At 50.8% G+C, this 24,243-nt stretch overlaps 9 protein-coding genes across 9 annotated transcripts; 3 read left to right on the top strand and 6 right to left on the bottom strand.

The window, feature by feature from the left end:
• Window positions 1-63: 63 nt before the first annotated feature.
• On the bottom strand, window positions 64-1,191 carry N7525_006799 (alpha/beta hydrolase; the record flags this gene model as incomplete). The annotated part of the gene is made up of 1 exon (XM_002567305.2): window positions 64-1,191. The coding sequence occupies one exon, from the start codon at window positions 1,189-1,191 to the stop codon at window positions 64-66; it is 1,128 nt and encodes a 375-aa protein (XP_002567351.1).
• Window positions 1,192-1,687: 496 nt separating this feature from the next.
• On the bottom strand, window positions 1,688-6,448 carry N7525_006800 (sulfite reductase (NADPH) subunit beta; the record flags this gene model as incomplete). Its single annotated transcript, XM_061213836.1, has 4 exons — window positions 1,688-1,714; window positions 1,769-6,154; window positions 6,210-6,346; window positions 6,418-6,448. 4 exons carry the CDS (start codon window positions 6,446-6,448, stop codon window positions 1,688-1,690), a joined length of 4,581 nt encoding a protein of 1,526 aa, XP_061068267.1.
• Window positions 6,449-7,983: 1,535 nt separating this feature from the next.
• Window positions 7,984-9,076, bottom strand: N7525_006801 (inositol phosphorylceramide synthase regulatory subunit KEI1; the record flags this gene model as incomplete). The annotated part of the gene is made up of 2 exons (XM_002567308.1): window positions 7,984-8,976; window positions 9,035-9,076. The coding sequence occupies 2 exons, from the start codon at window positions 9,074-9,076 to the stop codon at window positions 7,984-7,986; spliced, it is 1,035 nt and encodes a 344-aa protein (XP_002567354.1).
• An 831-nt stretch (window positions 9,077-9,907) lies between these two features.
• On the top strand, window positions 9,908-11,529 carry N7525_006802 (MmgE/PrpD family protein; the record flags this gene model as incomplete). Its single annotated transcript, XM_002567309.2, has 4 exons — window positions 9,908-10,240; window positions 10,335-10,472; window positions 10,565-11,343; window positions 11,397-11,529. 4 exons carry the CDS (start codon window positions 9,908-9,910, stop codon window positions 11,527-11,529), a joined length of 1,383 nt encoding a protein of 460 aa, XP_002567355.2.
• Window positions 11,530-12,131: 602 nt separating this feature from the next.
• N7525_006803 (Rab family GTPase YPT6) lies at window positions 12,132-13,059 on the bottom strand (the record flags this gene model as incomplete). Its single annotated transcript, XM_002567310.1, has 5 exons — window positions 12,132-12,190; window positions 12,252-12,654; window positions 12,753-12,841; window positions 12,925-12,950; window positions 13,010-13,059. The coding sequence occupies 5 exons, from the start codon at window positions 13,057-13,059 to the stop codon at window positions 12,132-12,134; spliced, it is 627 nt and encodes a 208-aa protein (XP_002567356.1).
• Window positions 13,060-13,408: 349 nt separating this feature from the next.
• On the top strand, window positions 13,409-14,257 carry N7525_006804 (H(+)-transporting V0 sector ATPase subunit c''; the record flags this gene model as incomplete). Its single annotated transcript, XM_061213837.1, has 5 exons — window positions 13,409-13,466; window positions 13,525-13,559; window positions 13,628-13,719; window positions 13,777-14,085; window positions 14,149-14,257. The coding sequence occupies 5 exons, from the start codon at window positions 13,409-13,411 to the stop codon at window positions 14,255-14,257; spliced, it is 603 nt and encodes a 200-aa protein (XP_061068268.1).
• Window positions 14,258-15,028: 771 nt separating this feature from the next.
• Window positions 15,029-17,345, top strand: N7525_006805 (bifunctional molybdopterin adenylyltransferase MobB/molybdopterin molybdotransferase MoeA family protein; the record flags this gene model as incomplete). The annotated part of the gene is made up of 4 exons (XM_002567312.2): window positions 15,029-15,289; window positions 15,340-15,380; window positions 15,437-15,474; window positions 15,562-17,345. 4 exons carry the CDS (start codon window positions 15,029-15,031, stop codon window positions 17,343-17,345), a joined length of 2,124 nt encoding a protein of 707 aa, XP_002567358.2.
• A 347-nt stretch (window positions 17,346-17,692) lies between these two features.
• N7525_006806 (DDHD family phospholipase) lies at window positions 17,693-20,781 on the bottom strand (the record flags this gene model as incomplete). The annotated part of the gene is made up of 4 exons (XM_002567313.1): window positions 17,693-18,165; window positions 18,232-18,369; window positions 18,420-19,698; window positions 19,759-20,781. 4 exons carry the CDS (start codon window positions 20,779-20,781, stop codon window positions 17,693-17,695), a joined length of 2,913 nt encoding a protein of 970 aa, XP_002567359.1.
• Window positions 20,782-21,484: 703 nt separating this feature from the next.
• Window positions 21,485-24,120, bottom strand: N7525_006807 (uncharacterized protein; the record flags this gene model as incomplete). Its single annotated transcript, XM_002567314.2, has 3 exons — window positions 21,485-22,066; window positions 22,140-23,802; window positions 23,858-24,120. The coding sequence occupies 3 exons, from the start codon at window positions 24,118-24,120 to the stop codon at window positions 21,485-21,487; spliced, it is 2,508 nt and encodes an 835-aa protein (XP_002567360.2).
• Window positions 24,121-24,243: the final 123 nt, after the last annotated feature.

The following is a 24,243-nucleotide window of genomic DNA, read 5'->3' on the forward strand; positions in this document are numbered from 1 at the left end:
TTCAACTCAAATAGCAATACATAGGTAGCGTTATGGTACACCCGGGAGGTATACATAGCAACATCATCGCGGCTGGAAAGCCACGGAAGGAACCTCAAGCTCATCCTCCTCCAACATAGCCTGCATCCTCGTCAAGAACACCCCAGCTTGAACAGCACACTGACTAGCCTCTTTTCGAAAGTTCAGAAGCCAAGCAACCATAAGCACATCATGGGGCAAATTAGGCTGCACAAAGTACTCTACTCGACCTTCATTCTGCTGCATTTTACTCAAATGCCTCGCCAACCGATCATGTTCCTGACACATAACCTCCCTGCCACCGGAAACAATCAGAACAGGGGAAGGCAGGGCAAAGGGATGCCAGAGTGGCGCGAGATACGGCTCGAATTCGCCGGTGACGTTTAGGTTCCCGATAAGATGCTTCGCGCCCCATGCGGGGAACGAGGGTGGGATGTAGTCCGTCTGTACATTGGGAATGTTCTGCCAGGCATCCTTGTTGCGGGCGCCGGGAATATCACACCAGGGCGAGAAGAGCCACGAGCATGTTGGTGATGGGAGGATCTTTTCGTCCTCATAGTTGGTGATGTAACGTAGGAGTGCGAGGACGAGGTGGCCACCTGCGCTGTCGCCACTGAAGACGATGCGAGATGCCGGAATGTGTAACGTGTGGAGGAGGTATGAGTAGGCGGAGATGGCGTCTTGGAGTTGGGCAGGAAAACGGCCGTTGGGGTTGCAGGCTAGGCGGTATTGTAGGCTGAAGACATGGCTTACTGTGGTGTGCTCTAGCAAGTTGTTGGCGATGAACTGACACGATGATGTGCGGCCGTCGCCGAGGACGTAAGAGCCGCCATGGAAGTGGAGCACGACATGCTTGTCTTGGGTGGTGGTTGTGTTGTATTGGTAGAGTGATGGGAACCAGGTGCCTCCTATAGTCACTGGCTGGATCTCGTTGTCCACGGTGATGCTGGTATAGAGCTCTGGTGGTCCTGGCTCTATCGCGACGAAGCGGTCTCCGTCCAGACCTGGTTTGAGAGAAAGTGGTGGTTTTGTGCGAAATGCTACGAAAATGCGAAGGAAGACTTTTATGAAAGTGTTTCCTAGTGCTTGTCGATACGTCCAGTCCTGCTCTTGCCGAAACCGAGGGAATAGATAGAGCAGGGGCGCGAAAGGCGCTGATAGAATTGAGTTCATATTGCCAACCTATTGAAGCTGAAATGGACATTAACGAAAGTGTTAGAAGGAACGTTAAAGGCAAGATCGAAGCTTTGAAGGTTGCCAAAGAGGCACTGGAGTCTCCAGGTGATGTAAACTGTGCATCAACTTCTCGGGGTCGCCCCTGACCTGATTCCACGGTTGGGTTTCTGCCACCTTTGAATGGCCTCAGGAGGTAAGAAGATGTTTCAGTGATAAGGTGATAAGGTGATAAGAAAATGGATATCATTTATATATGTACTAGCAGACTTGAGCTGTCATCGAGATCCACATGAAGAAAGGGAATAAAAGAGGAAAAAAAGACGAAATCTAACATTTTTGCATGGAATCATACAATCGCCAAGACATCAATGCATTGCGACGTGAGATACAGACGTGAGAATATCCAACAATTAGAAAGGGGAGAAAGCAAAGTTTAGATCCCATGAGAGTCATAAAAATCAGAGATTATATGTGTAACTGCTGTGTTCAGCATTTACTCTTCTTCCTCATCTTCGGCAACCTGTAAGGGATTGTTAGAATCAATACTGTCGAGATCATAGAAGGAATCACTTACGCCATCGTGGAAGTTCTTTCCGTCAGTGGTGGCCTTGATGACACCAGCACGGATACACCAATCACCGAAACGCTCAGGGGTCTCGCCGTCGGTATCACGCTCAAGAGAGTAGCGCTTGAGGAGGCCCTTCATGATGTCAAGGATCTCGTCCTCCTTGATGGAAGAGCGGTAGCGCTTGTTCAGGCGCTGGCCGTGGTAGCCACCGCCCAGGTACATGTTGTATGCACCGAAGGCCTTTCCAACAAAGGCAACTTCGGCGAGCCAGGGACGAGCACAACCGTTGGGGCAACCAGTCATACGCATAACGATGCTGTCACGAGCAAGACCGCACTCCTCAAGGGTGGACTCGAGCTTGGAGATCAGAACGGGGAGATAGCGCTCAGACTCGGCCATGGCAAGACCGCAGGTAGGGAAGGCAACACAAGCAGAGGAAGACAGACGCAAGCCAGAGAAAGCAGTGTTGTCAAGCTTGTACTTGGCCATGTGCTCCTTGATGGCGGGGAGGTCTTCGTCGGTGATGCGAGAGATCATCAGGTGCTGGTTACCGGTCAGACGGAACTCACCCTTGCCCATCTCAGCAAGTTCGCGAAGACCAGTGCGCATCTTGAAGTCGGCAGTATCTTCAATGCGACCGTTCTCGATGAAGAAGGTGAAGTGGTTGAGACCAGTATCATCCTTAAGCCAGCCGAAGGTGTCGACGTTGGACTTGAACTCGAAGGGCCGAGGTTCGCCGAACTTGAGGCCGTCGGGAAGACGATTCTCGACCTCGCTTCGGAAAGCGTCAACGCCCATATCGTCGATGGTGTACTTCATGCGGGCGTGCTTGCGGTTCTTGCGGTCACCGTTGTCACGCTGCACCAGCATGATCTTCTCGCATGCAATGTGGACCATATCCTTGGGAATGTATCCGAACATGCGACCAGTCTGGGGGTAGGTCTTGGTGTTGTTGTGAGTGGAACCCATTCCACCACCAGCCAGAACGTTGAAGCCTTCGAGGTTGCCATCGGCACCCTTGATGGCAATCAAGCCAATGTCGTGGGCGTAGACATCAGTGTCGTTGTGAGGAGGAATGGCAATGGTGATCTTGAACTTGCGGGGGAGGTAGGTAGGACCGTAGAGGGGTTCGTGGTCAACGACAGCATCTCCAGCAACCTGGACTTTCTTGTCGTTGTCATCCTTCAGCCAGATTTCGTGGTAGGCAGTGGTTGAGGGAAGCAAGTGTTCACTGATCTTGGAAGAGATGGCCCAGGTCTCACGGTGGAAGGAGGACAGCTCGGGGAGAGAACTGCACATAACGTTACGGTTAACATCACCGCAGGCAGCGAGTGTGTCCATCATGGAGTTGTTGATGGCACGCATGGCGCCACGAAGGTTGCGCTTGATAACACCGTGGAACTGGAAGGTCTGTCTGGTAGTGAGCTTCATGGTTTCGTTACCGTGTGAGCTACTGATGGCATCCATCTGCAGCCACTGCTTGGGGGTAGCAACACCACCGGCGAGACGGCAGCGAATCATGAAGCTGTAGGCAGGCTCAAGACCTTGGGCCTTGCGCTCATCACGGAGATCACGGTCATCTTGCATGTATGTACCGTGGAACTTGGTCAGCTGCTGATCACTGGCGGGGATAGCGCCAGTGGTCTCGTCAAGAAGAGCCTCAGCGATGGTGCCGCGAAGGAAGTTAGAGTTGATCTTAATATCCTCGTTGGTGATTGGGGCCGGCTCCTCGGGGAGACCTTCCACCTTATCAACACCCAGAGACTTCCACAAGCGGGGCTCCCATTCGGAGTACCCGGTCTGGTAGGCATCCGGGTCTTGATCATCACCAAGGCCAATGTCGGTGAGCTTGCGACCACCCAGGAAGGCGACACGATCATCAAGATCCTTGGCAGGCTTGTTGTAGTAGATCTTGTCCTCCTTACGGGGCCAGTAGTGGCTGTCACCAAGACCGAAAACAGAATAGTTGATGGTGGACAGGTCAAGATCACCGGCGTTCTTCACATGCTCCCAGAGACTACGACCGTTCACAGGGAATTCTCCCTGGCCTGCAGTACTGGTGATGAAAACCACGTTCTCCTCAGTGGGCAAGTCCTCAAGTGGGAACTCATCCATAGCAATGACCATGGTCTTCAAACCTCTGGCGCGACCACGGTTGCCAAGACGCTTAGCGAGGTTCTGGGCGTTACCGCCATCGGATGCGAAGAGAATAGTGAGAGGAGCACCGAACAAACCATCCAAGAGCTTCTCGTAGGAGTCCTTCGCGTTTCTCTTCTGCAAAGCGCGAACCTCAGTGCCATAGGACTCAGACAGAACAGGGGCGTACTTGGGTTGGCGGTTCATAAGCTGGGTAAGCTGATTGTCCCGACGGAGGAACTCCTCAAGGTCACGCTTGATGCGCTCGGAGTCAAGTTGGAACTTTGGCTCACCCTTCTCCTCGTTATCGGGGTTCCAGCGGTACAGGGGCCAGTAGCCAAGATCGATAGCCTTCTTGGTCTCCTGCAGCACTGTGAGTGCCGAGTCATTCTCCTGGTTGTAAGGCAGATAGGCGACAACAACAGAGGGGCCCTTGAACTGCTGAGCCTCGGACATGGCCTGAAGAACCTGGGTGTACGAGCTGTAAACAGCGACCGAGGCGACATATGCGTTACCTCTGTTCATGGCATACAGACCAATATCCTTCTTACGGCGGGTAGCATCAGATGCAGCGCGCTCAGAATATGGTTGGGAGTCGATGATGAGCATGTTCACGTTCGCGCCAGACGCGAGAACGTGATGAACACCGGAGTTGCCCAGATCGTAAGCCCAGGCATCGGAGCCGACCAGCCAGTCAGACTCCTCGTAGAAGAGCTGCTTGGACTGAAGAAGTTGGCGGGAAATCGCGGAGCCATCGTTGGAGAGGCGACTAATCACATCAGGAGCCAGTTTGTTAGCCTTAGCGGCTTCCTTCACATTCAGAGCCCAGCGAGACAACCAAGTCTTGGGAACGTCAGTAGCAAAGTCGTTGGACCTGGTGGCTTCCTCAACCTCCCGGATGAAGCGCTGGCGGTGCTCCTGGCGAGCTAGCAGCGAACCAAATCCAAACTCGGGGCTTGCGGCAATAGTGCTTGAGATACCAGCGTTATTGGATCCAAGCTGGTTGGCAATGTGGAGGCGCTCGCCAAAGAGCTGATCCAAGATCTTCAAGTAAGCGTTCTCGATGCGAGGTTGCTCAAGAGCGTGTTGAACAGCAGGAACCTGAGAGCTCCCGATGTCGAGGTTCTGGATGGGAGAAGCGGAGTTTAGGTTCTGCAAGACACCACGAAGGGCCTGGACAGCGGTAGAGGGCTCAATATATCCGAGACGGTACCCGACAATTCGAGGAGGCTGAGCGCGAGTGCCAGAGGGCGTGAGGCTGGACAACAAGTCCATGAACGAAGGACCCCATCGGGTGGTCTTGCGGACCTGCTCAAGAACAGCGATCTTCTCAACGGAGCTAGGGATAGAGTTGGAAATCTGTCCACCAACCCAGGGGCGGTACAGGCGAGCAGTGATCAGGCCAATGTTCTCCAACTCCGGGTTGGCACCAGCATTGGCGAGAGCATCCACGAAGACCCCAGTAGAGCCAAAGACGAAGATAGCAGACTTAGCATCGGCAACACCGGTGTATTCGATGGCGTTATATCTGCGGCCCACCTCTTCGAACAGTGCGTTCCAAATCTGAGCTGTCCAATCAAAGATATCGCCCGCGTTAACAGGCCGGATGGTGGCGCTGTCCACAGTCGTCGCGGTTGAGCTCGGGGTCTCACTGCCAGCACTGCTGTCTCTCCGCGAGGAGCCAACTGATGAGTTGTCAACGCTAGCGTTGAAAGGAGTTTGAGGTTGAGAGGGCACAGTCAAGTTTGTTGACTCGGGTTGGCCGGAGGGGGGAGTACCCACGGTCTCTGCAGTGACAGTGGCCACACGACCGGAGTCAGCGTAAAGAGTCTGGGTACCAGCAGAGGTGGCAGAATTTCCACCAATGCTGAGAACCTTCTTGACGACTTCAATGTCTTCCTCGGGAATAGAGGGGTCCTTGGCCGAGTTAGAGGGGTCGAAGAAGTGGATGACACCCTTTCCAGACTTGTGAGCAAGCGCATGGGCTGTGATAGCAATGTCCTGGGCTTCTTGCACGGTCTCTGAGTGGAGGAATGTGAAACCGGACTGACGGATGGAGCTGATCACGGAGTAGTCGGGGAACGGAGAGGGCTCCAGAGCAACGTGGATGACCACGGGGCTGTTGGCGAGACGGTAAAGGTGAGGGACGGCGGTGATCAGGACTGACGAGCTGGTGACGACGGAGATGATCTCGCCGTTCTGAAGGGGAGTGAAGGCGGACAGGAGGGGATCTTCATTATAGCGCACAGCTTGGACCTGGATGTATTATTAGTTGGGTTCCGGTCTCGCAACCCCAACGATTGCAACTCACCTCGGTGACTTTTGAAGAGAGGTTGCTCGTCTTGTTTGACTTGAGGGCCTTCAGTGACTTGGAGAACAATGAGTCATTTTGCAGCGAGGGCTGCACAGAGAGAACGGTATCACTGGTGAGGTAGGCGATCCTCGCCACTGTACAATCGCATGGTGATCAGCCATTGCCCTGCATTTTCGAGAATGGAAGATAATTGAAAATGACTTACCCGCTTCAGCAGCGCTTGAGATAGACACCATTTTTGCGATTATTTGCTGTTGATCACAGCAGTAAGTGGGATGATAAAATCGCGATATATCTTCTCAGTATGTATGCAGCGATCTCCCACTCGCAGCACAGAACCGAAGGGATATAGTAACAAGTGAGAGGAGACAATTAATATGATGTCTCTCAGCTCTCTTGGAATTGTCCTTCTAGACAAGAAAAAAAAAAGGCCTGTGGTTTTTGTTTCCTTCGCTCGCTCCATTCTCCGTCGTCGGGGTTAGATCAGCAATCTGCTGATTGGTCTTCGATCACGACATCAGTGCAAACACCTAACGACAAGGATGCAAACCTTCCGCTTTGGGCTCAGTGCGGGGGATCCCGTGATACCGTCGAGCACGTCAGCGTCGGGGTTTGCTAGCTCGTGCGGTACCTGTCGTTTAAGAGAACTACATCGACAGCTACGTACATATGAAATACACTTAAATATTGGGATTGTCAAGGGATTTGCTTCATGGGATTACGTGGAGTCCAATAATCCCGGGTTATTCGGTGACTAACTCACATAGCATCCCGAGGTCGACTTAAAAGTATTTACCTTCATGCTTTTAGCGTACCAATAGCACCACAGCAATTACCCATGCCCAACAAATGCATTTTATTCGGAGTATTCCCGTATTTTCAACGTATTCTACTCCGTACTGTCCTAGGGGAATTTCTACGGGCTTCAGGCAGTCCCTACTAGAACAAGACTGCCGGTCAAATGCCGAAGGTTAACGGTCACCGATCTCGCTCGTGTATACCATGATCCTAGCCAATCAGCCTTATTCTAATAATTCGGCCGAGTGCATCACGAATCCTAAAAAAACCTAATCTCGTTATCTCATTTAATACAAGAATAATTCGTACTTATGAAGCTTTCGGCGTTCGAAAGACTCGAACAACCTTCTCAGTATTACTGACCATAATCTGTTAAATCGTCAAGAAAAAAAATCATACTGATATTATATGTGAGGGGTGCCCAAAAGCAATTGTGTACAAAACAAAGACATGAGACCCTTGCGGGGAAAATATGCAGAACCCCCATTTCAGATAAGCAATGTACATATCCATGTCCCGACGCCAAAATCCTGGATGTCAGATGTCATTTGTGTTTAAAGCGCCCCAATTCCCATGGCGGAATTTAAAACGCCTTCCGGACCCAGACAGGAGGGGCCCAGATATCGATCAACGACACAGAAATGGCTTGTTCATCGCCATATACCTGGACCCGTTCCAAATTCATATGTGCAGTGTATCGTAAGTATCGAGCAAAAAGGGGCTCGGGCTTCGTGATGGTGGAGTATCGAATGAAGTCAATTGATCGGTTACCCCGATTGAGTGACCTCATAAAACGATGGGACGGACACAAGAGCCAAGATGGATTGTGTCCCCTGGTTGGGCACAGACAAATTCATTGTATCCGGTGCACACAGCCAGGAGGAAGATAGGGGGCTGAAGACATTGAGCCGAGTCGAAGCGAGGGCTGTACATTATTGCGACTGATGTTGTTCAGTAGCCGCCGAGAGGTCATTTATCGAGGTGCGTTCCAGTCTTGCATCTTCACATTCATGCCACCAGGTGCATGCTCAGGAATTGGCTGCTGAAGGACAGTAGATCGAACAATAGATGGCGACGGTGCTGGGGGACCCGTCCCAGAACGGCGTCTCCTCTCTCTTTCCAGCGCACCGGGCAGCTCTGTGTTGTTTGAGCGGTTGCGGAACTTGTGGTTGATGCCGCTGAGCCAGTTACCGTCCTCCTCTTCGCCCAACCAATAGCTGTGGCCGATGCTGACCATCACGCGACCCAGCCTGCCTTGCCAGCCCTGGCCGTCGGGGCTATAGGGAGAGAAAGGCTCCCGATCGATATCGGCAACGCTGGCGACAGAAACGTTGCGGCTGTGGGTCGGGAGTTGGGTGTGCCGGGGAATCGCAACCCAGAGACGGAGGGCCTGGCGCGCGAAAGCGAGCATCACCAGGACAAAGTAGACGCGAACCGCCCACAGAAGGCAGATGAAGATGATGCTCGGGAGACTCTCGGGCTGGAGAACGACATTGCTGAGATCTTCGGCCGCACGCGGGGGATGAGCAACGAAGTTGTTTCCTTCTTTGGTGTTCTGGATTTCGACGTAGGCTGCATCGTACTTGGGGCTGGTAAAGCCAGCGGTTTGGGCGATCGTGTCGCCCCCTGGACCGGCGGCTTCGCCACTGTCGTAATGTTGCGATACCACCAAGAACCAAGTCACACCGAAAGCGGCAGTGTAAGCGGCGTTAATCAAGCTGTCGAATACATAGAGGTAGGCGAGGGCGAGACATTGTAGAGGGGACTGTTTGCGAATGTGTGGGAACAGAAGTGCGGCGAGACCAAGGGCAACGAGGGACCAAAGGTACATTGAGAGCTGTACGGGGGACAGGTGATAGCCGGTCAAAAGGGCTAGTAAGCCATAGAGGCCACTGATTTTATTCAAGAGAAGCGAAAGTGTGATTAATGAAGCACCGGTCTCTAAGCTCATCACATAGAGAAAGGACTTTGAAGTGACGAAATAAGTTAGCTCCGGTAATGGATAAGATTTGATCTCGACTCACCTCTGGCCGCGGAATGCGGAGAAAACGGGAAGTGAACCCCATGAGTGTGTATTCCAAGAATGTGCGTTATCGAGATGAAAATAGCGATGGAAATGTGGTTGGGTATATATACGGGCAAAGCAAGGGAAGAGGAAAAAGGCTGGGTGTATGGCAGGGCAGATGGCCCAGGGGCGCCATTTCCCGGGCGATCCGCCCGCAGATCAATTTCCCGATTCTCGGATTACATTTTCACTTCTCATCTAGTTATTCATGGATAGTTATAGGTACTCACTTCATCTTCTTTTAATCTGCTCGTCTGTGTCTTGAAGTCTATATTCAGTGTTTTTATTGAATTTATGCATGGGTTCTACCTGATCATCCATGTGACCTCGAAGGTAATACACAACAGAAGACTACATTTTTATGCCCAGGTGGCTTGCCCCCTTACTTTAGCGATCATTTTATGCATTTATGAAAATATTGATGCCTGAGCCAATACAGTTTATGCCTTATGCCTTATGATCAGGGCATGAATATTCCTAATTAGGTATAAGTCGGCTATATGCTGTCACATGTCAGTCCTGCTATTTGAATGGTTTATACAAATATGGATTGAATAATTGAATATTTTATTGGGAGGCTATGGTCTGACTGGATGAGTATCTACGCAATATATCAGAGCCCTTTCGTTGTATACTCTCAAATCGGCTTCATGGGCCATTTGTATACCTCGGGAAATAGCTAGCTCATCCTCCAAAGAGGGGAAGTAACCTTGGAAGTAAATGACCGACGTGCTCTACCCGTCTTTGCCCCGCCTATATTTGACGTTGAACTTGGAGTTGGCATCAAGTCATTTCATTCATTCCTATATAACCTGTTTCTTGAGACTCCGCAATGACTATCTCATCAAGCCAAGAATCGAGAACTGATCGGTTGGTCAAATGGGCCGCCGACCTGAGATACAACGACATTCCTGATGATGTGGTCCAACGCACCAAAGATTTCTTCCTAGATACGCTAGGCTGTGCCATAGCCGGCCGTAGCCATCCCGCTGTTTCTGCAATAGTGCGTTTTGCGGCTCAAATGGGCCCGTCTAGTGGAAAGAGCGAACTAATTGATGGTTCCCAAGCCCTCACTACTAGTCCTGCATTTGCTAGTCTGATCAATGCTGCTGCTGCTCATGTGGTCGAGCAGGATGATCTGCACAATCGAAGCATCATGCATCCGGTGAGTCTTGCCTGTGTTCTCGTTGCTTGTTGCACCTTGAAGTCCAATATCAATGCATGACATGTCGGCCAACACCATGCTTATTTGGCCATAGGCGACTGTGATTTTCCCAGCTGCTCTTGCAGTGTCCCAAGATATTGAGGCAAGTGGAGAAGAATTCATCACTGCTTGTGTGGTTGGCTACGAAGTCGGTTGCCGTGTTGGAGAGTATCTGGGGAAGAGCCACTATGAGGTAAGATAATTAGTTTTCCATGAATATCAAATCACCATGCCAGCAACCCTAGGCACAGCTGGCTAGTTTCCAATTATTAACTTACGCTTTAGAAATTCCATACCACTGCCACAGGCGGAGTGATTGGAGTTGCAGCAGCTGTAGCCCACCTACTGAAGCTTGATGCGAACCAGACATCATCAGCAGTCGGAACAGCTGGAACTCAAGCCGCAGGATTATGGCAATTCTTGATGGATGCAACACATTCAAAACAAGTACACACAGCAAAGGCCTGCTTTGACGGTATATTTGCTGCGTACTCCGCTCGTGATGGCCTTTTAGGCCCACGGGATATTTTGGAAGGACCGCGTGCAATGGGGGCTGCTCTAGTCCCCGACGAAACAAATTCAGAAGCAATTGACCAGAACTTGGGCACTGAATTTGCCATTGTTCGTTCGAGCTTCAAATGGCACGCATCTTGTCGACACACGCATCCTAGCGTGGACGCACTGTTGAAGCTGATGAGCAAGAACAAGGTTCATTTTGACGAGATTGACTCTGTCCTAGTTCCCACATACCAGGCTGCTATTAACGTACTTAGCCTAAGTGGGAATGGAGACACAGTTCACCAGAGCAAGTTCTCAATGGGCTTTGTACTAGCCATTGCGGCGAAGAAAGGCCAAGCTATGATAACTGACTTCACTGAAGCTGATCTGGAGGATGCCTCTCTGCGTACATTCCAGAGTCGAGTGAAGATGGAATACAATGCGGAGATTGATTCTCAGTTCCCAGAGAGATGGCAAGGCACTGTTATTGTTCAATGCAAGTCCGGGAAGACTTTCACGGAATCAGTCACATTTGCAAAGGGAGACCCGGAGCTTCCCTTGACAAGGTATGCTTTCCATATTTCTAAAAGATGGCACAATCAGGTTCTGACATTACTAGGTCTGAAATCGAGGCAAAAACTCACGCTCTCGCCAAATATGGCGGAATCAAAGACACGAACAAGGTCGACTCTTTAATACAAAGAGCGTGGAATTTGGAGCACGAGAACGACGTTAAGGGGTTTGTCTTTTAACACGTGCCTCTCAAGTGATCAGATGTACAAAAAAAACGCCATCGACATATTGGGAACCCATCGAGACGTAGTATACGTGACGGATGAAGCAAATCATGGCTCCTTACGAATACCAGAACAGCACCTTCGTCATGTTTCAAGGATTCCACATAGTTGATGGGTATGGTAGTGTTGAATTCAAGTTTCATTGGCGCCGGCTATGCGGTGCGTTACCCAGAAGGGAAATGCCATATTATACAGCTTCATGAAATAAAGCATATCAGGCATATCAGATATGTGAGCCCATGCTGCCAGAGCGGTAATGACGAACTCCCAAAGGAAAAGTCAAGCGAAGTAACTTCAACCGCCACAAAAAAAAAAGAAAAATAAACGTATGATGCTGGTTAAACGGAATCAAAACACCTTGTCTCCTCCCAACAGCTCATAAAATAACTGGATACAACCGCATTCGGTATTGAAAGATCTAGACACGCGCTATCGACTCGAGGTGCGGGCAAAGAAAGGAGAAACATGTACATCTTCGAAAACTGTAGGATATCATGACAGCCTCGATTCTCATCGAGGTAGAGCACGTAGGAATGGGGAATGGATGCGGGTGAATCTTAACAGGCACAGCCGTCGTTGCTGGTCGTCTCCTTGGGACTGATATTGACATCGATCACTGTGGGAAGGGTCATGGTCAGTATGAGGACTCGGCGAATAAAACATGAGAATGAACATACTGGTGCTCTCGCCTTGCTTGGCCTCGCCTTCCATTCCAGGGAGAGCCTGGGCGATTCTCCGGAAAAGCTGCTTCACGTTGTGCCCGACCTTCGCGCTGGTCTCGATAAACATCAACCCGTTTTTCTTTGCCTCTTCCTCGCCCTGTGCGGTGGTGACTTCCCGCTTATCGTTCAAATCGGTCTTGTTGCCCACGAGCACAATAATAACATCGTTTCCACGTTCCCCGCGCACATCGTCAATCCATTTTCGTGTGTTTTGGAACGATTTGGCATTCGAAATATCGTATACTACCACGGCAACACTCGAGTCTCGGATGTAGGAAGGAATAAGGGAACGGAATCTCTCCTGGCCGGCGGTGTCCCAAAGTTGAAGGCGCACAGTGCGATCTTCAAGGTACATGGTCTAGATACGATAGTTAGTCCAGCTCTCACAAATAGATAGGTTCTCGGGGCAACGCCCAATGAATTAGATCCTTGTGCGGGGTATACAATGTGGCGTACCTTGGACAAAAAGTCGATGCCAATAGTTGCTTGGTATGTGTTGTCGAACGAATCATACATAAACCGAGTAATCAATGATGTTTTGCCGACTGCAGTAACGTTAGACATCTTGTGCCAGCCTCTCATCGACCAGAGCGCATGTAGTAGAGGTATGAAGTGAGGAGACGCTTACCGCTCTGTTCGCCTAGGAATACCAGCCTACATATATCCATTAGCAATGCAATTCTGATTCGATACTGTGTCCTCCAAATTCTTACTTGAACTTCTTCAAGGGGTTCGAATACGACCCAACGGAGGTAGACGCCATTGTAACGGAGATATTGATGCGGCTGGAATTCAGGGGTAGTGAAGCCGCACGGAACGAGGTCAGGAATTTGCGACTGGGTGAAAAACACAAGAACAAGACTAATGAGAATATAGAAGGTTAAGACCAGCGTCTTCCCTTGAAAGAACAGTAAAAGTAGGGAGAAGCAGGTGGTCCAACACGTCCGGGGAAGCGCAACGCGAGGTCACCGCCCGAACGGAGCAGTTAATCCGCTCCGGCCACCGAGTCCCCCATCACCTTTCCAGAGCTTCAGCTACCTTATCGGCTGTGTTTTCTACGTCTGCGATCATCCTGACCATTTAATTTATTCATCAGGCTTATAGAGGTCGCCATGGCTTACCTCTATCCGGCCGGTGTCTCCATCACCACTCTCATTGTGGTGGGATTGTGTACGTTTCAATGGGGCCAAGGTGCGATCTGGCAGCTAATGAGAGATGTGGATTCTAGATATGCTCTTTCACGGAGAGGGAGAAGCGTTCAATGTATGAGACTCACGTTAAAGAGAAACAAACGATTTGCTCCAGAAGTCCAATAACCTGACACGTATTAGGTCGGCCGTTTCCTTGAGGAGGTTTCTCCTTATGCTTGGGCAAATATCGGAATCGCATCGTGTATCGGCTTCTCGGTTGTTGGCGCAGCATGGTACGCCGATTCTTGACATGATTTGACATGGTGATATTGACCGCATATTTTCTTTAGGGGTATCTTCCTTACCGGCTCATCCATTGTTGGCGGTGGTGTCCGAGCACCCCGTATTCGCACCAAGAACTTGATCTCCATTATTTTCTGTGAAGTCGTCGCTATCTACGGCGTCATCATGGCCATTGTTTTCTCCTCGAAGCTCAGCCCGGTACCCGAAGGCGGAATCCACACCTCCAGCAACTACTACACTGGATACGCGGTCTTCTGGGGAGGAATCTCAGTCGGCATCTGCAATCTTATTTGTGGTATCTCCGTTGGTATCAATGGAAGTGGTGCTGCCCTGGCCGATGCCGCTGATCCCAGCCTGTAGGTGATCCTCGTGGTATTGTTGATATGATAGGACTGTCACTTACATGTTATCTTTTTCAGATTCGTCAAGATTCTTGTCGTCGAGATTTTCAGCTCAGTCCTGGGACTTTTCGGCTTGATTGTCGGCCTTCTCGTGGCCCAAAAGGCAGCGGTGTTGGAGGCGGCCTGAAATTGAGCCTTTGAAAGAGAAGAGCTTCAAATTTGGGCAGCAAACAGATATCGAGGACTCGAAACATATGCCCCAGACGACCTGCTCGCCTCTTTATTCTCGTTTTCATAGTTCATGTTCATGTTTCGATATACCGCATTGGGGCGTCTGGGGTCGACCACGTAGAGCCATTTTGGGTTTGATGAATTGCATCAGTGATCCGGAGATCAGATGTATCAAATTTGGGGCTGCGTGAGTTAGTTTTCCGCTTGTTACACTAGGGTGAACAAATACTTGTAGAAATCGCTATCGAATGAATGACTTCTTCCCTACATATGTATATCTACATGTAGGCACTCATTGTAGTCTCTATTTAGCCTACCTAGGTAGCTTTTGACTATCTTACTGAAGTACACGGAATACATGACAACATCCCATCCAGAATTGACTTAAAAGCCAATCTATATGTAGTTAGACATATTCTATAGGTTCCAATCCGATTGGATTGGATTGATTGGGGTTACACCCAACCCCGACTTTTGCTTACAACCTTGGAAGGACCTCGGAATAATTCGTAACTCAACTTAATATGAACCATAAAAGAGGCAAGTTACCCTTTCGGAAATTATTACGATTGGCATGTAAGAAAAAAAAAACAGCGGCATTGATTTCGCCAACGCTAAAAATACACGATTTACGTCGGAGTTTGGCGATAGTCCGATGTTTTTCCCTATTTAAAACGACTTCCCCCGCCAAACATCCACTTCCCCAGATTTATGCACAGCGCACATCATGGAGACCAAATTGAAAGCCGCAATCCTGATCGTCTCAGATACTGCTTCGGAAGACCCCGCTTCTGACAAGGTCGTCGATGCACTTCGGCCTATCTTGGCTGCAGAGGGGAAGTGGGAACCCCCCGCATCCAGGATCGTCCCGGACGACGTGTTCCAGATCCAGCAATCGATATACGACTGGGCCGATAGCCCTAATTGGTACAACCTCATCCTCCTTAGCGGAGGAACCGGATTTGCCATCAAGGACAATACTCCTGAAGTTTGTGATTCTGATCTTGACCCGTTGCTTTATGCTCATGATATCACTAGGCCGTTTCTCCCCTAATCCAACGCCATGCGCCGGGACTAGTGTAAGTTGGATACCCGGGTGCCGCATTGACGCTAGTAAACTAACCAAGACTTCAAGACACGGCATGATTGCTGCCTCCTTGAGAGTAACCCCCTGTGAGCATGACATCAGGGGCGGCGCCATGGCGCTGCCATGGCGCTCCCCTTTTAACTATATCTACTTCTGCTAATCCCCCCGCGCAGTTGCTATGATGGCCAGACCAGTTGCTGGTGTCCGTAATAAGACTTTGATTATTACCTTACCTGGTTCACCCAAAGGAGCCATGGAGAACCTCGACGCTGTTGTCAAGCTTCTTCCACATGCCTGCCTGCAGTCTGCTGGGGCTAATTCACGGAACCTCCATGCTGGAGGTGTGAAGAAGCTCGAATCGGAGGCAGGCGTTGGTGCTACTCAAAATCATCACCACCATCACCATCACCACCACCATGGTCATGATCACGGACATGGACATAAGACCCCAAAAGCGCATACGTTGCCGTCGGAGAGGCCCCAGTCCAACGACCCTAGTGCAGGCCCTAACCGGCGCTATCGCTCCTCACCCTACCCGATGCTTTCTGTAGATGAAGCGCTTCGGCGGATCAATGAGCACACTCCCGAGCCAGAAGTCATTGAGGTCCCAGTGACCACCTCCTTAATTGGCTCGGTGATCGCAGAAGACGTCTACGCCGCAGAGGCCGTTCCAGCGTATCGAGCTAGTATCGTCGATGGCTACGCTGTCATTGCACCAGAATCTGGCTCCGCCGGCCAATCCACCAAGGGGATCTTCCCCGTAGCATCCATTGCCCATGCCAATGTCGGCGGAAATCTAGAGCCATTGCAACCGGGGACCATCGCTAGAATTACCACCGGTGCCCCTCTCCCCCCAAACGCGAACGCCGTAGTCATGGTCGAGGATACAACCTTGGACTCCTGCACACCTGACGGCAAGGAAGAAGCGACAGTCGAAATCCTCGCTGAGGACATCGAGCCCGGCGAGAATGTGCGCGAGCCTGGCAGCGATGTCACATTAGGCTCCAAAATAGTGGGCCGCGGGGACCTAATATCTCCCGTCGGCGGAGAGATTGGTTTGCTAGCATCAACCGGTACTAGGACTGTCAAAGTCTTCCGCAAACCCCGCGTAGGCGTCTTGAGCACCGGTGACGAGCTCGTGGAGCACAATGACCCGCGAACTCTCACAGGTGGTCAGATCCGCGACTCCAACCGCCCCTCTCTTCTCTCATGTCTGAACTCATGGGGCTTCGAAACCGTCGACCTCGGCATCGCTCGCGACACACCTGCCAGCGAGCTCGAGCACGCCCTCCGCGACTCCCTCCGCGGCGTTGGCCGAGCCTCCACCAGCGTCGACGTTATAATCACAACTGGCGGCGTCTCAATGGGCGAGCTCGACCTCCTCAAGCCGACCATCGAGCGTTCCCTCGGTGGCACCATCCACTTCGGCCGTGTTTCCATGAAACCAGGCAAACCAACCACCTTCGCAACCGTCCCCTTCAAACCAACCGGCGACGCCACATCCTCTCAACAGGAGCGCCAATCAAAGCTCATCTTCTCGCTCCCTGGAAACCCGGCCTCCGCCCTCGTCACCCTCAACCTGTTCGTGCTTCCCTCGCTGCACAAGCTCACCGGCCTGGGCCACAGCTCCCAGGCCCTCAGCTCTAGGCCTTGGCTTGCGCCGCAGCTTGGTCTTCCCCGCGTCGCTGTCGTCTTGACGCACCACTTCCCGCTCGATCCAAAGCGCACGGAATACCACCGTGCTGTCGTTACGGCATCACGCTCGGATGGTCGGTTGTACGCGACGAGCACAGGGGTGGAGGGTGCCGGACAGCGGTCTTCGAAGGTCGGCAGTTTGGCAAAGGCGAATGCATTGGTAGTGCTGCGGGCTGGACGGGGAGTCGGTATCAAGGGTGAGATTGTGGAAGCTCTGTTGATGGGGGATGTTCATGGCTCGGACACCCGGGTCATCTGCTAAAGATGCGATACGATATATGATTTATGTCCAGACGGAGATTGAATCTTCTGAAAGCTACTTGTGTTTTGGTTTCTTATCTGTCTGTCTCTGAGTTTTGTACATCTCTTGCCTTCTCGTCTTGTCTTCACATTTTTCGATCCTCTTTTTGATCAGACGATACACAGTCACCAACTAAGTTTCCTTCATTGATGAGAATACAAATACATTGTGGTTTTTTACATGGAACGAGTCTCCAGATGTCGTATGTTTGTATGCGAATTTCACAATCGAAAGTACCCCTTCTATCTCCAGAGCGCAAAATTAACATCAAAGCTATGGCAAAGTCCCTAGACAGCCCCAAAATAGAATCACCCCTTCGAATACTTCCATCCCTTCTTCTTCTCAGACCGGAAAGCAAGCAGTGTCCCTTCTCTCCCCTGCTTTCTCGCAATCTCGACAACCAAGAATCGCACAAAATCACTCAGTGTCCAGTAACTGCTATGCGCGCTCAGCATGTTGAGGTACTGGATATTCAACGGGCCGCCACCACCCGAAAGATAATAATCAATTTGACCGTTGTCGTTGAGGAGAAGCATGCGTTTTTCGGCAATCTCCTCACGAGTGAAGTCGTGGGTCTCGAGCTCGACATTGGATGGGAGCTTGGAGACTGCTGCCGGGCGAGTAGGGGCTGTGGAGGGCAACAGGGATGGAGGGGTTGAGCTCCAGCGGAAGACGCTTCCGAAGGATTGCCAGAAGGTGGAGGTGGAGCTGGGGATGGAGCCCATTTTGAGTGAGTTGGAGAGGTCTGAGTCTACTGCTGCATTGACTCGGTACGCGATTGCTAGCCGCGATTGTTAGTATCACAGATGAAGGGGATGCGGGTATCTTTTGGTAGGCTTCCACTTACGGTCCGTTGCGTGCATGATATTGTAGAGATTATCTACGGCAAGACAGCCATATTGACCTGCTTCGCCGGCAACGCCACGAAGTAAGTCATCACCATCGCTGCCTGGCTTGTCTCTGCCTTTCCGGGGAAGCAGACTAGCTATGATGATGTCAGATACAAGGACAGTATTATGTAGGTTTCAAACATACCTTTATTGAGAAGCAAAAAGAAGCCGACTGGGCTTCCGCATAGGAAGAGATGTCTTGTATCAAACTCGAAAATGTCGCTGTGTAAAGCCGTATTGGAAAAGTCAAACCGAGGAACATACGTTGGTTGCTGGCTGAGAATGTCTACAGCCATCACGCTTCCAAGCGAATGAGCGATGAGATGTACGCGGCCGTTGTCTTGGAACCCTGGGTTGTTTTTACACCACAGTCGATACACACGGTTTGCTTCTCTAATCACCGCTTTGACCATCTTCGGTTTGTGGTGTGACAGATAGTAAGGAATGTCAAGCATCACATCGCTGATCAGGGATCGGATAGCGGGTAGAGTCTGGGGCGTGATATCCGCAAGAGAGAAGTTGTTGCTAGCTGGGTCGATGCCCGACTCAACGTCGGGCTCATCCAATGACAAGTTCGTGCGCCAATTCACAGGAAGAACCATGATTCCCCCATGGTCCTGGCGCACATGCGGCCAGACGGGTTCGTTATTGAGCTCCATGTTCACCTCTCGCCGAAAGGCATTGATGGCGTGAGTGAAATGGAAGCTTTCCATCCTCTCCGATAACTTTTGCCCGATGCCGTGGATAACGAGAACCAAGTCCGTTGGAGGTGGCCGCGAATCTTCCATCTTGCATGCATAGCATATTTGTTCACCTCGCGCAGCAGGACTTTTCGACTGCGTCTTACGGATGTAATGGCGCACGTCGATAGGATTGGGCTTTGATGGGTGCAGTTGTTCCCATGACTTTCGACTAAAGCCGCGAACCACAGGTATGCCTATCTGACGGCCTTTCCTTATTGCACTAAGAGGTCGTCGCCCCCTTGATACTGAGGGAAGCAAGCTGGGCCGAAGCACTTGGGCATTTATTGCGTCAACATAGATGGCACTCGATGTGAGGTATGACTTGATACTCTCAGATTGAACGGATGTGCCACCAGCAGCTCGATTTTCGTGGAATCTCAAGGGATCATCCGCCTCATCCAGCGGCGAATCGGTACTATGTGGCGCTTGTGCAGTTGTAGGCTGGCTGTCTTGTTTTGTCCACAGCGGGTGAACAATTTTCAATTCAGCATCAGCCCCGTTTTCCACGCAACTATTCAGTTCATCTTGCCAAGTGTCGGTCCATGGCTTCAAGTAGACGTAGCCTTCCTCCAATTTGTTCGCAAGCTCAGTCTCAACAGGCAACATAGTATTCTTATAAAACCAAGTAGCTCGGACGACACTTGATATGTCCTGAAGAGGGCTCCAGTAGATAGGTTTCATCTGAAAAAAAGAAAATGTTATTACGTACAGTACAGAGCCGAGTAGAGAAATTGTCCTCACCTTGAGATTCGGTAACTCGACCAAGTGAAGTCGCGAGACACCAACTGGAATCTTGAGCTGCGTGCTTGACTCCTCTGTCCTCTCCCTCCGTGAATCCTGAGTCAATTGATCTAGGCTCACGGTCGTTCTGAGGCCTGAAGGCTTCGGGGCACTTCGAGGAGCAGTGCTGGTCCGGAGTTCTGCCTGAAATTCGCCTTCTTCTCTTGATGAAGACGACTCAAATGAGCGACCAAGTGGCGTCTGAGACTGAGATACCGGCGCGCGTATAAAAGGAGAGCCACTCATGCTTGCATTGTGAGAACGATCAGCCCGTAGACTTCCAATCTCCTCGCCTTCGCCCACATTCTCGGCCTCCGGTGGAGAACTACTTCTTCTTTTGGTTGCACTAGACTCATTGACCGAAGACGAGCGCGCTCTTTTCCGATCGATGGCAATTCCTCTCGGAGTGTCATGTTTAAGCCCGTCACTCAGTCGGGAGCCCACGCGATTTTCCTTTCCGAGCCCACGAGCTCGTATTCCAGCACTGCCAGTAGCAAAAGCGAGGTGGCTCTTGTGACTGCGAGAGGGTAGGTCATCCGGGAAGGAAGGAGGGTTGCTCAGAGTGCTTCCTCTACTGCCGACCAAGGAGGGATCCTCTTGGTTGGCTGCCTCGCGGCGCTCGACATTTGAGATCGACTCATGTCCGGGCACAGCTATCCCAGGGGCCCCTGTCGATGTGTTTGGCCTGGATCTGTGGTTGGCCGCAAAGTTGGTCTTTCTCGCTTCCCGTAGATCATGCCAAGCTTCCTCTAAGGCGATGTTGTCTCTGGCCGAGAATGGCGTGGGAGGAAGTCTCTCACTCCCGGTCCCCTGGCTTGTAGGTGGAGGCAGGGGAGCCAGTGGATCATCGATCGGCAATGATGAGATATAGAAGAATTGTGACCGGATCTCCGGTGGTATTCGAAGCGACTGGAATCTGGTGAGGTCCTGGTCTTCATCCACCAGCAGGCAGCTCGGACCGTAGGTGTGGATCGGGCCCGCCATTCGGATATTTTGTACGGAGCTCCTGTGATTGAGCTAGTATTAATCTCCACCCCCGGATATGGAGGGCTAAACGCGGGATGTATTGACGGTCATTGGGGGCCTATTATGGACCACAACGCGTTCTGTCGGAAACACCACAGAGGTATGAACGTTCAAATGTTTACAGGTTCAAGAACTTGAGCGGTGACAACCCGTGATCGTATAAGCCGATGACGTCGCCCCACGTGTTTTGTGTACAACCTCACTTTTTTCGGTGCTTTTTCGCTTCAGTTGCCATGTTAAGTCGTCCATGTTAAATATTATCAATTTAATCGATGACCGAGAACGATCAACCTGCATCGCCTGGATGTATGTTTATTGCTTACATATGTATTTTTAGTTCATATACTAGGAAAAGGAAAGGATTCATTTGAGACGAGTTGCATTTGGATTACGCACACTGAACTGATTGGTTTCAGTCGTCACTGGTAAAAACACGCATAAACAGAATAGCAAAAAACGAGAAATAGCAAAGAGCGATGGCCGATTGCAAAGCTGTAACGGCCAAGTCCTGTCCTGGACGGACAGAACAGCCGAGACAGAAAAGCAAAAAGCAAAAAAGCAAAAAAAAACTAAAAACGAAGAACAAAAAAACGAAAGCAAGACAAGACTTGTTAAAGAGAAAAATCAAAGACAAATGAAGTGCAAGTGGACGTAAGTTGAATTAAGAGGGAGAGATTCCAGAGTTCTGAGCGTCCCGGTATCGCTTCATGATCTCGTGCTTCTTCAGCTCTCCACGAACATGTGCATCAAGGGCCATAATCAGCTCAATGTGGCATTCATCGGCCTTCAAGATCTCCAGGAGGTTCAGGATATCGTGGATTTGCTTCTTAATAACCGAATCGGGAGCCACAAAGGTGCGGATGCTCATGTTCTTGCAGATTCTTCTCCAATCGGCCAGAATGGTATCCACGCCAAGGGTGCTGCGGCTTGTTTGGCCAAACTGGAGATGTTTGCGGTTTGCTATGATAACCTTGTACTGCGTGGTTTGGTCGAAACGGAATTCAGGGACTCCAGGCATGTGCTTCTTCTGCCATCTGTTCTTCAACTTGTCGAGAGAGCTAGAAGAGAGGTGACCGGCGTAATACTCCTTCATCAGGAATTCGTTGGCTGCGTGGGTGATCATGTTCTCAATTTCGGCGTACAGAATGGATTGCATGTCGGTGTTCAGAGTAATGGGAGCAGTGTTTTCAGTGACAATGCCGGGCTTGGATGAGCCGATCAATGCTCGATTATCGTCCCAAAACTGTCAAAATTGTTAGTCACTGTAGGATTTCCTTTTTTTTTTCCTTTCCAAAGCTTTGTCGGAAAGCACTTACCATTCCCTTGATACTGCCAATGGTTGAATGTCCCTTTCCGATGGCCTCCTTCAAACGGCGGAATTTCCTCCCGCGTGGCTCCTCATTGTCGTCAAGGTATCCCTTCTTACCAAAGAGGTTCTTAGTGTATCGCTTGCGCTTGGTTCCACGAGAGTCTTCAGAGCCTTCAGAACTGCAGACATCAGGGCTTTGGGTGACACGGCCAATAGTTGCGGTGCTGAGAGTCTCGCTAGCGTTGGACTCCTTGCCAACGATGGAAGCTGCGCAGCTGTGCTCACCATTGGTAGACTCAGACCCGTGAAAGGTTGTCTGATGCTGGGAGACATCGCGGATGGGGACATTCATGGTGAAAGTAGCTTTGTTCTCCGCCACGTTCGATTGGCGTGACCCAAAAGACAGTGGTGGCACGTCGACATAGCCCATGGCGGCTCTATATTCTCTGTACCATGGGGCGCTGGTAGGAGTTGAGACGTAGTCAGGGCGGAAAGTAACCTCCGTAAGCCGGGGATCTTGGGGAACAGACGGATCAATTCCAACGCGAGGCGCACCAGCATAGGAATATTCGCGAATGGCACTGGGACGACGATCAGGGGAAGGCGGCGCTGTCGCTGGAGATGTAGCTGACTCTTGCAGAGGCGCATCCGAAGCAGAATATCCGCGATCAAACTCGAACTCAGGAGATGTGGCAGTCTCAGGTTCAGATTCATCCGAAGACCAATATCCGGAGGGATAAGGGGAAGAAAGTGGAGACGGCGACCACATAGGGCGAGAAGGTGGAATAACAGTCCGGGGGTACACAGGCGTAGTTGAAACTTCGTAAGCGGGGCCAGGGCTCAAAAAGAGAGGACTCTCAGCTTTACGAATGGCTAAGTCAGGAGTCTGGTATCCAGGATGTTGGTCCGCATGGTAGATATCCGTAGAGGCCGAATTGGGGGGAGCAAAACGGTAAGAAGAAGATGAATTTTCTGCGTTGAGTTTCTCCTTTGCAAGGTATTTCTCCTGTTCCCGGTCGAGGATGGCAATCAGTTTATCCATTGCTTTCTCCACGGCGTTGGGTTGATCTTCTTGCTTGATTTCAGGCACTGGAGTAGCGCTGCGAGCCACTGCACCCTGAACATCCGGAGAAGATCTCTGGCCAGTGGGAGAAGCTTCGTACCACGAAGTTGAACTGTAAGCGTAGCGAGGGGTACTGGTGCTGGCTTGAGCATCAGGGGCTTCAAATGTGGGACCAGCAGACGGAGTATCATGAGCCAAGCGACGGAAATCAGAGGGGCCATTGTCGTAGGAGGCCTGCGCTTTGAAGTCGTGATACGAAAAGGGTGGCAAGAGCGCCCCAGATCCATTAGGTTGAATAGATGGAGTCTCGTCATCGTATCCTTGCAGCTTGTGTTCCTCGAGAAGGAGATTCGGTTTCATCTTTTCACTCGAGTGGACAGTGCCATAGGCAGCTGTCTTCTGGCCAAATTCGATGGCAGGTTCAGAATCTTCCTTTTGAGCAAACGCGGCATTGCCGTGGTGGACTTGCGTGCCGGTTCCGTTCAGCACATAAGAAACGCTCATTTTGTCGGTATCCCGCCCAAGACCTTGGGAAACATCATCCTGGCCAACTGCGGCTGGCTGAGGAGCTTCCTGTGGAGGAATGGGTGGCAATGGCTTGGTAAAACTGTTCGTCATATTAGCTTTCACGTTCAACAAGTTTAGGTAAGGATGGCCCTTACACATCATTCATGTTCGCAGCTGTGCCGTTGCGACGAGCTGCACCGCGTTCAGCAATATCACGAAGGCCTTTAGCCATGCTAGGGCCACGGTCTGGAAAAGCAGGCAGGTTCTTGTTGTGACTCCTCTTTGCGGTTTGAGGAACAACATGTGGATGCTGCCGCAACCATTGCTGGCGTTCCTCTTCGTAGAGGAATCCCGACTGGTGGTCCCGGTCAATGGCGCTGAGAGTTGGCCAGGGACGAGTTGGCAAGGGTTCAGACATTGTTGGATTTACCGTTTCAAATCTGCAGAAAGGTACACGCAAAAGTATGAGAAACAGAAACGTAGAAAGTATCAAGAAGTATGGGAACAAATAAGGAAAAGGATTGGAAGAAGAGGATACTTA

Source organism: Penicillium rubens, assembly GCF_028828025.1.
Source record: "Penicillium rubens strain IBT 27055 chromosome Unknown utg000003l_segment0_segment0, whole genome shotgun sequence".
In the NCBI taxonomy this organism is placed as follows: domain Eukaryota; kingdom Fungi; phylum Ascomycota; class Eurotiomycetes; order Eurotiales; family Aspergillaceae; genus Penicillium; species Penicillium rubens.